Source organism: Gallus gallus, chromosome 10, assembly GCF_016699485.2.
Source record: "Gallus gallus isolate bGalGal1 chromosome 10, bGalGal1.mat.broiler.GRCg7b, whole genome shotgun sequence".
NCBI classification, from domain to species: domain Eukaryota; kingdom Metazoa; phylum Chordata; class Aves; order Galliformes; family Phasianidae; genus Gallus; species Gallus gallus.
The window spans coordinates 589,343-604,350 of record NC_052541.1 but is presented as its reverse complement, the minus strand read 5'-3'; the positions used below and the strand labels follow the sequence as shown (position 1 = coordinate 604,350).

Sequence of the window (15,008 nt, the reverse complement as noted above, 5' to 3'; positions counted from 1 at the left end):
TACCGGTGGTTATGTGGGGACGGTCAGGCACGGAAAGCATTACCTTTAAATTGGACAGGTACTTGCACTACAGGATACTTAATACCCCAGACCATGGTGCATGAGGAGATCCCCTGGGGACTCCTGAGGACCCCTTGGATTCAAACTAAATGTACGTACAACCCCCTAGCTATATATAACAAGGGATACCACAGCTTTCTGAGAGTCCTTATCCCGGCTCGAGGAGTTGCCCAGCTAGAAAAGCTATAGTAAATATCTCTGCAACTCTGGAAATCGTGGAGAATGCCACAATGGATGCATTGTGAGCGATCCAAGAAGAGCTATCCTCTTTATCCAAAGTAGTACTCCAGGATAGGATGGCACTAGACCTATTAACAGCCAAGGAAGGAGGGGTATGTACAATAATAAATCAGAGTTGCTGTGCTTAAATCAATAAGAATTTAAGAATCGAGAGAGATTTAAGGAAAATTTGGGAACAGACGAAAGTCTTGGTTAGGACAAGTCAGGATGACCCCAACTGGGAAGGAGATTTATGGAACTTGCTTACTAGCTGGCTACTGAATCTAGGATGGTTAGAGCAGCTCTTCCTAGTTTGCATCATCTTGGTGCTGTTGGTAGGTTTTACCTGTGTCATGATGAGATGCTCTGCCTGCCTGTGCCAGAGTATTAGAAAGGAGCACGAGATATGGAAGAGACATGAGCTGAGGCAAAAGGTGGAAAGTGGGACCTATTTTGGGACACATAGAACAGAATAAAAATGATCTAGCAGGCAGAAGTCCTCCTAGATTATAGAAAAGGGGGGAATTGAAGAGTGAGAACAGGACCCTGCAGTTATAGAGAGAAGGGCCTCACAGCAAGAAAAGGGAAAGTAGCTTCACAAAGTAGAAATAGGGGCAAATAGAGATAGTTTATGTAGAGAGTGTTAGAAAACAAGGGGTTCCAAGCACTTTCACAGACACTGGGTCTGGAATAACAAGGAGGATGAAGGCCGTAAAGATTAGGACTGGAGAGCAGCTCAAAAACATTTGGCAGGGAGGTGAGTAGATGTCTACAGGGCAAGCTGAAACCGGTTTGGGGGATGTCCCCCCCCTTCAGGGTCAAAAGTTTGCAGCGAGGAAGACTGCGAGCCTTCATCATCACGACCTCCTACACACACGCACGGGGGGGAGGGACTGCATGCTGATGGGCTCTCGGGAATGTAATGAATATGTATCCGAATTCCTGTCAACTATTGATTATGTATTAGTTCGACCTACATCTATAGCACGATTTCTTCTGACGCTGTGCAAGTTAGGTGGAGCGATCCCCCTTGCACCAGGGTGTACGCGCGTCACCAATAAACACATGCCTGCTCTATATCCTTACTGGCTATAGGGTCTGATTTCCGCATGTCAACCAAGTAGAAGATCTTAGGGGACAGTCAGAAAAACAACATTCAAAAGTCCTTCTTCACCAAGCCCTTAGAGAACAGTCGGCAAATGAGAGGGAGATGAGTGCTAGTTGCCCAGGTAGTGACTTTGATCCAGAAGAAAATGTGGAGGATGTGAGAGCCCAAAGAGACAAATCAGAAAACCTGGTGACCCTTCTCTGCCCTTTGATAGAAACTGGGCACGCATATGAAGAGAGCAAAGGCAGGTACTCTGGTGATTGTATCAGGGAGGTCCCCTATTCTGCTACCGAGCTGGCCAAATTAAAGAAAGATTTTGGTCACACCCCTAGGAAATCAGAGACAGAGTATGTGTGGACAGGGCCACTCACAGGGGGAGATCAGATCCCGTCGATTGAACAGGAATCAGAGGGTTACTGGGGACCTGGAATATTTTTCACCACTGGCAACCACTGTGCCTCGTGGTCCCTTGCTCAAAGAGCTGCTTATTGGGACGATTACTCCCCGGGACCACTGATGTTGTGTGGTTTGATTTGATTTTGAGCATGTTTCTCACGCTTACGGAAATGTTCTGTCTGTTACTCAGGAGGGACTCTGAGGCTGTAATCAGACACAGATTCCAATGCGTGCCTTTCATCTTGATATCCTCCATTCGCTCTGTGAGTACCCGTGTACAGGTTTGTTGATGAGCAGACCACGCTTCTGTCAACACACCTGAATTGTTTCTGGCCCTGATAGCGCACCGATAGAAGTGGGCCATTGCACACAGTAATCTCTGAGGAATTTGAGGCTGGGAAAATATGCTTGTGAGTACCTGCAAAAACACAGTGTGCGAATGTGCCCAATGTTATGGGCAGGTAGCGTTGTTTATATTAATGAAAATATTGGTATGCAAATGAAGCATGCATACAGAATTTCCCGTGGCCTGGGCAGGAAACCAAACATGCCTCACTTTCTGGAGAAAGTACTGCTTCGATTTCAGACTAGTCAGGTAGTCCCGTGGAGGAGCCCTGTTTAAGGTGGTTTGAAAAGGACTGTATTTCTAAATGCAGTCGCTGTACCAATGACCTACTTCAGATAGTTTGGACTTGCACACTGAATTTTGGACATCAGACTTAGCATGAATTATCTATATGAAGTCTAACTCCCACTGCAAGAAACAAGTATACTCAGATCTACTTGAATTTTGCTATATTCCATTCAGAATAACGCATTAACTTTCATACAAGCTTTTGCATTTTATTTACTTTTTGTGCCTTATTCTGCTGGACCGTATGTAACAGCGTTCCATTAAATATATGGATATAGTTTTATATATTTATTATATATTTATTATGTATGTGGATATAGTTTTATTTCTTAGTTTTGTGCAGAAACTATGTACGAGGTATTTGCAAAAGATAACAAAATTTGCCTTAATTATGCAGGATGCAAGAGGAATTTTGTTTCAAGTGTGAATGCCTGAGGGTAAAATTTAGCTTCTAGGCTAAATAAGTCTAGTAGTCTAATAATCAGTTCGAGTAGAAGCGGTCGTCTTTGCCATCTGTCATTCTGTGAGGTCGTGTGGCATTTCCACCATGGTGCATTCTCTCAAATAATGGGTGCCTTTTTCCATAGCAGTCCATCTCTTTATCCCAAGCATCAGATGTTCTTCAAAGGGGTATTTTTCCTTTACGGCTAATAGCATTTGCTTCCAGAGGATGAAGGCCTCGGCCTGACATCCACTAATACCTCTGTCAGTGCCTTAGCAGTGCTTCCCGGTTGCTGCCATCTAGCAACACACCGTTGGCCCCGGTGCCCCAGCATTAAAGTGACCAGGTGGCAATGGGTTTGTTTGGGTGCCGTGCAAAATCTTTTCTCAAACCTCAGATTTCAGTTGTTTTCAAAGGTCAATTAGTAGTGCTGACAGTGTCCTCCTCACCTTCTTCTTCTTGTCTTCTAGTTTTTGCTGTTGCCTTCCTTGGTGTCGGTGACAGCGGTCTTGTCGAGAGCCCCTTCCCTGGATCTTCTGCCTCTCCTTCCTCCTCTTCCTCTTCTTCCTGTTCTAGACGAGGAGTCATCTGCTTCAATTTACATCCTTATAGAGGGACAACTGACATCAATACTGGTGCCTCCCGTGATTGAACCAGTTGTGCAGTTTCGATGCTTTTTCTCTCTAGTTCAACTCAGAGGCAGCCTTGTTTAGATTGGAGTCTGTCTGGTTCGTATTGGAGGTGGGCTCAGTCAGACTGGAGGGTGTCTCATCTGGATTGGAACAGATAGAAGAGGTTTCAGAAATGTTCTCATTCATCTCGGAGGGTGTCATGTTCAGATTGGAGGGTGTCCCATTCATATCAGAGGGCATCAATATACAGAGGTTACCGATGTTCTTTCTTAGATGCTGCAGATTAATCTTTCGGTCTGGAGGACGCTTAGGCTCTGAGGTTAAGTTGCTATTTCCTGGGGTGGATAGTGCTAGAAACACCGATGTACACTGTAGAGAGCCTCCAGACAAGCACATCAAACTGCTTTCGTACCCTCAGGCTTCTGCCTCTCTTTTGACTGTGTGGAGCTGAGCTTTGCAAGATGCTTTGAAAGACTGGGGCATGGAAAAACTGTCTGCCTCAGCCGTGGTGACGCTGCTTCTGATGCTGCTGCGGAAGCTTCAGAGCTTCGGAGCTGTGGAGCACCTCTGAAACGCCACGAAAACCAGTGGTTTCCCCCGCAAAGTTTGTATTCCAGTGTGAATCCATCAAGAGTGTTTTCGGCAGTGAAAAGACCTTCCCGTTTGGAAATACTTCCGCCCCCAGTTCCCTCTTTGGATTTGGCTTTCATCCCCCAAGAAAAAGAGCAGCATCCCAGAAAGCAGAGCAGGAAAAGCCAGGAGCAGCTGAACCACGCAAAAGCTGCTCAGAAGCCTTTGGAGAGCAAGGCATCCCAGCTGGCTCCTGCAGCACAAGATGGGCCCTCCAACTTCTCCTTTAAAATTCTGGAAAAGGGTGAGTGTTAATTGAACTAGCAGCTGATTCAAGCGTGCACCTCATTGGTCAGTCGTTTATCAATGCCAGTCGCTGTATTACTTCTGTCTTAATAACATGGAGTTTCTTTCAGTTGTAATGCACGCGTGGGAATCTTCACATTGTAGACTTTCAAGTGGGGTGAATCTGAAGTTGTTGGTATTTGCACGTAAGAATACAGACGGACGTGCCTTGTGCAGGATCCAGTGTTGCTGTGTAGTGAGGAAGACGCAGTCCCCGTCCCTCCCTCCCCGGTCTGCATGTGGGATGTGCCATGAGAATGAGCTGTGAAACTGCCGAAGGCCTGGCAGCCGGCTCGGGGCGCGCTCGCTGGGGGAATTCCTGCCTGGCACCCGAGCCTGTGCTGAAGCGGCGAGAGCCTGGCTGGAAGCCATCCGGGCAGCACCGCGGTGGCAGCAGGAGGTGCAGCAAGGCCGTCCTGCGGCCGGCTCCGGGCTGAGGGCACTCGGCGTCCTCTGCTCTACGCGACTCCAAGGAGCCCGGTTGCCTGCACCGGAGCTGGGAGCAGCCTGCTCCGCACCCAAGCTAGGTGCCCTTCGTGGCTCGCGCAGAGGAGCGCACGCTTCCTGCCCCCTGCCAGCAGCACCGGGAGGGGAGCGGGGAGCGGCGCCGGGCGGGGCGGAACCGGCACTGCTGTAGCCCAGGCGGGACCCCGGTCCCGGCTCCAGCTCCTGCCCAGCACAGCAGGTCTGCTGGGCCAGACGGGATGCAACGAGGGGAGCAGCGGTTCCCAGGCGTGTTGCAGCCCGGGCTGGGCTCCGAGGGGCACAGGAAGGGACTGGAGCTGGGACAGCGAGGACGTGAGCGGAGGAGCTCAGCGTGCTCTGCTGCCCGGTTGGCTCTCTGTAACACACCGTAGCTGGGAGTGCGTTTCTTTGTCTGGGCCACAGGAGGCACAGGAGATGACCTCGCTCCACCGTTCTGCACGCATGGATTGATGGAGGCTTTAAACTCTCCGATGCCTCCTTTGGAGTATCTTAATGTAAAGCCTCCAGGGGGAACTTTTCCACTTCCCTCCCCGGCAGCCCCCAGTTTCCCTTCGGGGACCCTGCAGGCAATATCTGCCTCTAGCGGCCCTTTCACCGTTACCTTTTGTGCGCTGAGCGCTCGGCTGATGGCTCACCTGGGGTTGTGCAAACCCCTCCCAAGGCTTTTGTTCAGGCTGTCCCGGCAGCTGCTGCAGATGCCTTCAGCACACAGCTGCGGGCCCTGAGCACGCTCAGCGTCTGCACCAGCTGCGGCACTGGGCTCCCGTAATAGACGATGACAAGCTGGCAGCCTGCGGGCTGGCTCGAGCACACGTTGAGAACGTGCCAAGCAGCAGGTCAGTAAAGCGCAGCCCAGGCTGCCTGCTGCAAAGGGCGCGCGCTGCTGAGGACGTCCCCGCGAAGTGAGCGTAGTCCGCGCGCTCAGCTGAATGGGAAGCAGCGCCCCCTGGTGGGGGAGGAGGGAAATGCAGCCGCCGAGGCATTCTTGGTGCAATGAGGGAACTGCGCTGGTTTAGCTTGGAGAAAAGGAGGCTGCGGGGGGACCTCATTGTGACCTTCCAGTTCTTGAGGGAAACGTATAAACAGGAGGGGAAACGACTGTCTACATGGGTGGATAGTGATAGGACAAGGGGGAATGGTTTTGAATTGAGACAGGGGAGGTTTAGGTTAGGTATTAGGAGGAAGCTTTTCGCTCAGAGGGTGGTGAAGCCCGGGAACAGGTTGGCCAGAGATGTCGTGGATGCCCCGTCCCTGGAGGCATTCGAGGCCAGGCTGGATGTGGCTCTGGGCAGCCTGGTCTGCTGGTTGGTGACCCTGCACATAGCAGGGGGTTGGAGCTCAATGATCTTTGAGGTCCTTTTCAACACAGGCCATTCTACGATTCCGTGATTGCCTTTGGATCTTCACTCTAATACATCACCTTAGAGAAGCTCACAAAGCTCCAAACCAGCCTTGGGTCTCTTGCAGAAGATCTGCATCAGCAAGGTGCCTCGATGTCAAGGTGCGAGGGATCTGTGTGCAGGTGTGATCTTGAGACATCCCTCCTCCAGGGGAGATCCTGTCGTGCAGCCCGCTGCTGTGCAGGAGAGCTCAAGGGGTGCTTGGGCTGCTCCCTGTTTTGGGGTAAGATGACCGCCTCCTTGCCATGCTTTGTCTTAGGCACACAATCCATGTGTCGAATCTGCTGTGGAACTGGGTGTCAGCTAGCAGTTCTTTCAGCCCCCCAGTTTGAGACAGCTTTGTGATGGTTCATCTCTTTGAGCCAGAGCGTTAGCAGTGCTGTTGCTCATTGTCTTCCTGTGCCAGGCCTGGTGTGCCATCCCCCAGGCAGTGCCCTGCAGATGGGCTGGGGAGGACTGAGCTGGGAGAGGGACTGCTGCGTTCCCTCCCAGCTGCCCTGCCATTTCTCTTGTCCCTGCAGGCTCCAGTTCAACTTCTCCCTTCCAGCCATGATCATCCCAGCCTGCGGGAGAGCAGCAAATGGCCACAGCACATCGGTGTCAGGTAGGGGCTGGGGGAAGCAGGCAGGAGAGGCCAAGGGGCGAGGGATGTGAATGCAGGGGGAGAGGGAGGTGCCCTCAGCCAGCATGTGTGTGCTGGGGCCGGAGAAGCGGCTGGGACGGGAGTTTGTCGTGTGCGAGCTGCTTCCCTGGGCCTTGGCTGTTCCCAGCAAGGAGCCTCTTTGCTTGCAGGAGCCCGTGAGCTTTGCGGAGGTGGCCGTGTATTTCACCAGGGAGGAGTGGGCGCTGCTGGGCCCTGCGCAGCGAGCGCTCTACCGGGACGTGTTGCTGGAGACGTACCAGTGCGTGGCCTGGCTGGGTGAGGGCTTTGCTGCCTTTCCTCCTCGTGAGGTCACCTTTGGTTGTGCAGAATGAGCCTCTGCAAGCTGAGGCTTGCATGATCACCGTGCAGTTACTTGTTGATAACTACAGCAGCAACAAAGGAAATACTGAGAAGCATGAGTTTCAGAAGGGATTAGTATGCACAGCACTCTGATAAAAGCCCCAGAGTCAGTGCTGGCAAGCAGGCATCAGCCAGGAGGAAGAAAACCAGCCCTTGTGTTGCTGTGTTGCACGGTGCCAGCAGCTCCAGCTAATAGATGACTCCCTGGGTACTCCTTTAGAATTTAGGATTTTCCATTCAGTTGCCATAGAGACATTTCAATGCCTTGGTCATTGATATATTGTAAGAAAATAAACGAGCTGTTGAAAAGTTAATTTTAAAGAAAATATCCCGTCATAATTTTCAGAGATTTACGTCTTAGATTTACAAAAGCATTCTTTGCTCCAAAGGAAGCTGTGTCTCCAGTGTCATTCAGGCCCAAATTGTGGTTTCTCCATGGGGAGGGACGCAGAGTGGAGATGTTGAACAGGCACTGTGCCAGAATGATGGAAATGATCTCATCTCCCCTGTTTCTCTCACTGAAGCTCCACTTCCAGCCCCCAGACCCGGGCTGATCTCCCTGCTTGAAGGAGGGGAGGACCCCTGGATCCCAGATGTGCGTAGCCCTGAGGCCGTGCCAGGAGACCTCAGCCCAGGTGAGGTGCTGGAGGGAAGGAGGAGGTTGTGGCTGTAAGAGTCATCTCTGTCTGTGTTTTATTTTGGGCACCGTGTGCTATTTCTGGATTTCTTCTTTCATCCAGCAGGAATTGGGATTACAGATATACTGGAGGATCTGCAGGAAAGTGGTGTGGCTGAAGGGCGGTGGGGTAGTGCCTGTGTGCGAGAGATCAGAAGGGATGTCCAAGCAGGCCTGCGGCAAGGTCAGGGCGAACACATCAAGAAGGCACTGGGAAAGCGTCTGGGAAAGACAGGAAGGAGCCCACTGGACTTCAACATAGGTCAAAAGCAGCCTGAAGAGCCCAGGAGCAAGGATGTGTGCCGGAAGAAAAAGCAGAATCCATGCACTGAGTGTGGGAAAAGCTTTGAAATAGATTCCAGCGTCATTATCTGCTAGTGCATACGCTCAGCAATGAGCCCGTACAAGTGCTCTGAGTGTGGGAAGAGCTTGACATGGAAATCCAACCTCACCAATCACCAGTGCATCCACACAGGGGAAAGACCCTACAGGTGCTCTTGAGTGTGGGAAGAGCTTCAAAAGGAGGTCTGAATGGAAGCTGCACCAGCGCTTCCACATAGGAGAGAGACCCTTTCAGTGTCCTGGGTGTGGCAACAGCTTCAAAACAGGAGAGAAGGCCTTTACGTGTCCTGAGTGTGAGCAGAGCTCTAAACACAGATCTCGTCTCAACACCCACATGCACATCCACAGCGCACACAGGCTGTAGAAGTATCCTAAGATTCTTCGAAACTGCTTCAAAAGCAGTTCCAGCCTCGTTATCTACCAGCACAACCACACACGATACAGAGCCTGCAGAGCCCCGAACGTGGGGAGGGCTTCAGCCAGAGCCCCAGCCTGGTCACCACCTGTGGCTTTGTGCGGTGCTGAGCCTTACAAATCCCTTGAGTAGAGGAAGAGCTCCGTGGCCGAACTGAACTCTGTTCCTCCTTGCCTGCATGGGAATTACCCCTTTTGCTCTCTTTCAGCTGCTGTTGCTATATGGAGAGGCCATGCACATGAGAGTCCAGAGAGGGATGTGTCACACCCTCTGCCAGGCGGCACATTTCTGCCAGGGCTGTGTGGAAGGAGATACCTGGGAAGTCTCCTGTTATGTCCCCTAGAGAATCTGATCTGCTGTGGGGCCGCAGGTGAGGACCCAAAGGAAACCTCAGCTGGGCCAATATGTCACCAGAAAGGAAGAAATTCTGTCTGCAGGGAGTGTGGGAAGAGCTTCATCTGGAGCTCAACCCTCAGTAAGCCCCAGAGAACCAACCCAGAGCAGAGTCCCTGTGAGTGCCTTGACTGCAGGAAGAGGTCTGTCCAGAGCTGGGAGCTCATCACACACCAGTGGATCCACATGAGGAACCCTACAGACATGCAGCCTGCAAGAAGAACTTTGGCCACAGCTCAAACCTGCTGAGGTAACTCGGTGTCTGCACTTGGGTGAAGTCCAATACGTGCCTGCAGTAGTGAGTTCACGTGGCAGGAAGCCTTAGAAATGCCTCGAGTGTGAGAAGGGCTTTGTGCAGAGCAGAGGGCTCCTCACATGCATGAGATGACAGTCGTGGAAGAAGTGCTACAAATGACCCATATGTGGGAAGATTGTCAACCACAGCTCCTACCTGATCAAGCACCAGGGGATCCACTCGGGAAGAGACCATAGAAATGCCTGCACTGCAGGAAGAGCTTCATCCAGAGCTCGATCCTCGTTAAACGTTGCCCAGCCCACGTGAGACAGTGGCCCTGCAAGTGTCTCTCATGCAGGAAGAGTTTTTCTCAGGGCTGGCACCTCATTTCTCATGGCAAAACCCCCAGCAGAGAGACCTTGGGGATGGTGGAGACCCCAAGGATGAAGGAGACCCCAATGCTCCTCCCCACACAGGAGGAGTTTGCAAAGGAGATGGCATCACTGGCACCCTCTGCAGAAGGGACTTAACCCGAGAGATGCAGGTGGCCTTTCCTTGCTACCCAAAGCAGTTCTCTCACCAGGCCCACTTTCCTCTTCTGCTCTTCCTGCCTGCAGCTTTTTGATGCCATTTCCTAAGGAGAAGCGGCTGTGTAGGGATATTCTGTATGTCTGTGTGCATGTGTTGCTCTCAGTAATTTCTGAGTGCACTGATGAGTCTGAGAGAAGGGTCAGGAGAGCAGTAACGTGGCTCTTGGGGGTTTTCTGAGACTCATCTGTAGTGGAAGGGGGTGAATAAAGTAGCTGCATTGCTCTGGAGCTTTCTTCACTGTAGTCTTGTTTTTTGTTCTTAAGATAAATGTCAGCATGTGGAATGAGGAGAGGGAGAGGTGCAAGGAGAGTTTGGTTTTGGTGCCGACTCCAGCCTGCTGCTTGCTTCTGGGGAAGCCATTTCTTTTGCACAACCCCCCCCTATCAGGGGGACTTCCATTCTTGGGGTGGATGCTCACTTGGGAGGCTTTGTCTTGGTGAATTCGACCGGTAGCTGCATCCACCCTGCAGAAAGCAGTGCCCTCAGTATCACATGTCACCTCTGCACTCACTGGAATCAACACAGGCACAGACAGAGCTCCCAAGGGAACAACCAGCCCCCCAGGTGCCCATGTGCAGGGCTGTTATGCATTACTGGTTTTTTACGTTGGCATGCAAAGTTGGAGTCCCTGTGTGCTTCAGCATCATCAGCATGAGTGAGACATGGTGGGAATGGTCCTGCGAGGGGTGTGCTGTGTGTGATGGATGGCTCTGGGCTCTGCAGGCCGGAGATGCAGGGCAGGTGAGATGGGATGGGGGTGCTACATGTACTGGCGGGCTGGATGGGATGGAGCTTACAGTTAGTAATACGCGGTTGAAAGCCTCTGGGTATGGATTAAGGGACAAGGAAATAATGTGGATGTCACTATGGGAGTCTACTATAAGCCACACAGGCTGGACAGTGATACCAATTAATTATTCCTAATTCTTTAAAGGAGTATCTCAAGAGCAGCCTCTTGTCCTAACAGGACACCGGCTTCCCAGAAATTGAGGGCGAGTAGCACACAGCCAATGAGCTGTGATGATCCAATGTGCTCTCAGGGAGAACTCAAGGCGAAGTGAAGATCGCTCCTTTCCGGGCTTCGCAGGGAAACCCCCTCCTCGTAGAAAAGTGGGGTTCTTGGGGGGGAGACAGGGTCTTGTTTTGGAGTGAAAAGTGGTATTTTAGGTGAGATAATGTCATATTTTTGGGAGAAGGGTGGTACTTTGTGAAGAAAATGCCTTATTTTGAAGAGAAAAATAGTGTAATGGTTGACAACTTCCTATTTTGGGGAGAAAACTGGTATTTTGGGGGAGAAAATGTTTTATTTTCAATAGAAAATTGGTATTAGCAGGCGAGAAGACTTATTTAGGGGAGAAAATTGATAGCGATTGGTTTCAATTTGGGCTGAGAAAATGTCATTTTTGGGTGGTAATTGGTATCCTGCAAGAGAAAATGGCCCAGTTTTGTGAGTAGTGTCATTTTTTTGGTAGAGAAAATGCCATATATTGGGTAGGAAAGTGGTATTTTGGAGCAAAAATGTCAAATTCTGAGGTGCAGTTATTTATTTATTTATTTATTTGTGGGAGAAAATTTCATGTTTTCAAAACCAATGTGGTATTTTAGGGAGACATTGTTTTATTTCTGGGAGAGAAGGGGTATTCTGTAGGAGATAATGTTTAATTTGGGGGAGAAAAGAGGTATTTGGGTGGAGAAAATGTTATATATTTGGGAGAAAGATGGTATTTTGAGGAGAAAATGTCATATTTTGAGGTGAGAAGTGGTATTCTGTAGAAGAAATAGTCAGATTTTTTGGAGAAAATTGGTATTTGGGGGTGAAAATAAAATATTTTTGCAAAAAAAGTGGTATTTGGGGGAGATAATGTCACATTTTTGGGAGAAAAATGGTATTTTGGGGAGACAATGTCATATTTTGGAGAAAAGTGGTGTTTTGGGGGAGGAAAAGTGTTATTCGGGGCCGAAGTTGTCATAATTTGGGCAGAAATCTGGTATTTTCTGAAAAGAATGCCTTATTTTCCGGTGAAAAGTGGCGTTCTTCTGGGAAAAAAGTGCCTTATTTTCCTAAGAGATGTAGTATTTTGATAGAGAAAATGTCAAAGACTGGAGAGGGAAGTGGTATTTTGGGGGAGAAAAGTGGTATTCAGGGGACGATATTGTCAAATTTTGGGGAGAAAAGTGGTATTTAGGAGAGAAAATATCGGGTTTTTTTTTTTTTTTTTGAAGAAAAGTGGTATTTTCGAGAGAAAAATGGTCATTTTGGGGAGGAAAGTGGTATTTTGCAAGAGAAAATTTTATATTCTCACGAGAAGTGTCATCTTATGCGTGAAAAAATGTCATTTTCAGTAGTATAGAAAATGTCTGATTTTGGAGAGCAAATCTGTATTTTTGGGAGAAGGCTGGTATTGTGTGCAGAACATGTCTTATTTTTGAAAGAAAACCTGTATTTTGCAGTTGAGAAGTCATATTATGTGGAGAATAGTTGTGTTTTGTGGTGAAAATGTCTTATTTTGGTGAGAAAGTGGTATTATTTTGGGGAGGAAAGTGGTATTTTGAGGGAGAAAATGTTATATATTTGGGAGAAAGTTGGTATTTTGAGGAGAAAATGTCAAATGACTTCCTCCCCCGGAGGCAGTGAGGTCCTGGCCAACACTGCCCAGAGGCTGTGGGTGCCAGCCAGAAAGGCCTTCCTTGGCCCCTGGGCCTAAAGCCACTGCCACATGCAGAGAAGCCGTTCCTGGAGTCTAAAGCAACTGCCAGAGAAGCCAGCACCAGACCTGAAGCCTAAAAACACAGCTAGAGAGACTGGCACCGGCCCAAAGGCCTGAAGCCACAGCCACAGCCCGAGAGGCTGGCACCAGACCTCAAACCTTAAAACCACAGCCACGGTTAGACAGGCTGGCACTGGACATGAGGCCTGAAGCCACAGCCCCAGAGACCAGCACTGGCCCAAGGATTAAAAGCCACAGCCGCAGCCAGAGAAGCCAGTGCTGGCCCTGGGACCTAAAGTCACAGCCTGAGAGGCAGACATCAGCTCTGGGGCCTAAAACCACAACCAGAGGCTGGCACCGGCCAAGCCACCAAGATGTGGGCAAGATGAGGGTCAGGGGCAGATATAGGCTGCTGATCTACAGCGGCCCCAGAGCCACCTTACAGTAACCCCTGAACAACCCAGTAACAGACCCATCACTGCCCACAGCCTCATAGGGGGTTATGGTGCTCACAGGGTTATGGGTCATGTGGGGTTATGGATCAGGGTTCCACCTTTGGGCCACAGGGAACCCCAATCCCCTCTCAGGAAGAAATCAATAAATGCACTCCAACACCACCCCACATCCTCCATTTTGACCCCAAATTGCTCCCCACATGCCTCCAGGCCCCCTATGTCCCCATGCCACCCCATGTCCCCGCACCCACAAGTCCCACCTTTACCTCACATGTTGTCTTCTCCTGCGCAGCACTCTGTGGTTATATAGTCTATAGTCTGTGGTCCATATCCTCAGATCCTCCCCAGATCCTCCCATGGTCCTGTTCCCCCAATGCCCCTCACATCCCTTTCACCCACATCTGTGCCCTACACCTATTCCAGCTCCACATTCCTCTCCTGCAGCAGCCGCTCCTGCCCCAGCACCATGTGGTTGTACAAGAGTTTGATGGGGATGGGGGTCAGGAGAGACCCCACGTGGGCTAAGGGGGTCCTGGAATGGTGATGGGTGTCCTGCCAGGGACTGTGGGGGTTTGTGAGATCCCGGGGGGGGTCCTAGAGGTGGTAAAGGAGGTCTCAGGAAGTAGGGGGGTTCAGTGGGAGCACAATGGGGGACATGGGGTACTGTTGGGGACTATGGGGCTCTGTGTGGTTATGGGCCAGATACAGGGGAGGTGTACCGGGTCTGAGGAGGTCCTTGAGGGGTTATGGGGTTCTGTGGGGGGCTACAGGGTGACTCTAGGGGTCTTGCTGGGGAAACACTGGGGGGGATATTGGGGCTCTGAGGGAATTATGGGTGGGCTGTCATGGGAAAGGAAAGGGCAACCTTGGGGAAAGGAAGGGGCAGCCAGGGGGATGCAAGGGAAACCTACAGGAATGCAAGGGGAATCCAGGCTGAGGCAAGGGGACAGTTAGGGGAAGAACAGGGAAATGTCTCAGTAACTGAGTTCTTCTTTCAAATCCACATCTTCTACTTTCCCAACTTAGCTGCAAAGCTGCCAGAGGACCTGCAGTACCGTTGCCCGTCTCCTGCCTGTGTCAGAAAGAGCTGCACATTAGTGGGGTGCAGTTGCCATTAAAAAGCCAACTCCATCACTGCAGTCACAAAACCATCACCTTCAGTATCTGTTACAGACAGACAACCATGCCCTTGCACAGGAACCATTCCTACAGAGCAAGGGACATCCTTCACTGCCTTAGGATGTAACTGAGGAAGAGCCCCAAAGCCTTCAAAACATGCTTCAGAACATGCTATCAAGCCACCGACTTTGGAAGCTAAACACACTTTCTATTTCAAGAATTAGCAAGACAAATAAATGCACCTTGCTGCTGGAGGGGGCTGCGCTGCATCTCCTGGTGCCACCCTTGGGCTGTCATCATGCTGCCCATCCACAGCACACTTTGAAGCACCGCAGCCTTGCAAGAAAGAACAGAGAGCAAGGAGCTCTGCCTTGCATTTCCTGTGAGAACACAGAGATGAGCCATACAGCCCTTGCTCTCAGAACACACACCCCTTCTCTTACCAGCTTTTCATTCCTGCACAATGCTGTTCAAACCCCTCCTCCATCTCTCCCTTCACAACACAATATGCAGCCTCTCTGCAGTGACGAGCTCTGGGCAGTTTAACGCCTGTGCCATCACTGGGGGCTGCCTCCAAGAACAAACCTTGGAGTTAAGAGGTTTGATTAGACAAGCGCTCTGTCTTTCATATTTTCAATATGAACATATTTTCAATATGCACACTTTCAATAAGCGACCTTTTGAAAGCCCGGAATCTGTGTGACACATCAGGAGATGCTGAACCAAACCCATGGCCTTCTCGACAATGGAAGGGCTCTTCAGAACTGGCTGGAGGGGGA

The 15,008-nt window shown here is 50.4% G+C and overlaps 1 protein-coding gene across 6 annotated transcripts; it reads left to right on the top strand.

The window, feature by feature from the left end:
* The first annotated feature begins 1,264 nt into the window (after positions 1-1,264).
* LOC121111618 (zinc finger protein 2-like) lies at positions 1,265-10,174 on the top strand. 6 transcript variants are annotated; one of them, XM_046899193.1, is made up of 6 exons: positions 1,265-4,365; positions 6,262-6,515; positions 6,814-6,896; positions 7,085-7,211; positions 7,820-7,930; positions 8,036-10,174. In XM_046899193.1, the coding sequence occupies exons 3-6, from the start codon at positions 6,873-6,875 to the stop codon at positions 8,347-8,349; spliced, it is 576 nt and encodes a 191-aa protein (XP_046755149.1). In that variant the 5' UTR covers positions 1,265-4,365; positions 6,262-6,515; positions 6,814-6,872; the 3' UTR covers positions 8,350-10,174. The 6 variants fall into 6 exon arrangements, 2 of the variants coding, with proteins under 2 accessions (XP_046755149.1, XP_040562593.1); XR_005862743.1 differs by lacking the exon at positions 7,085-7,211; XM_040706659.1 differs by having other exon boundaries at positions 6,262-6,896; positions 8,039-10,174.
* The last annotated feature ends 4,834 nt before the right edge of the window (positions 10,175-15,008 follow it).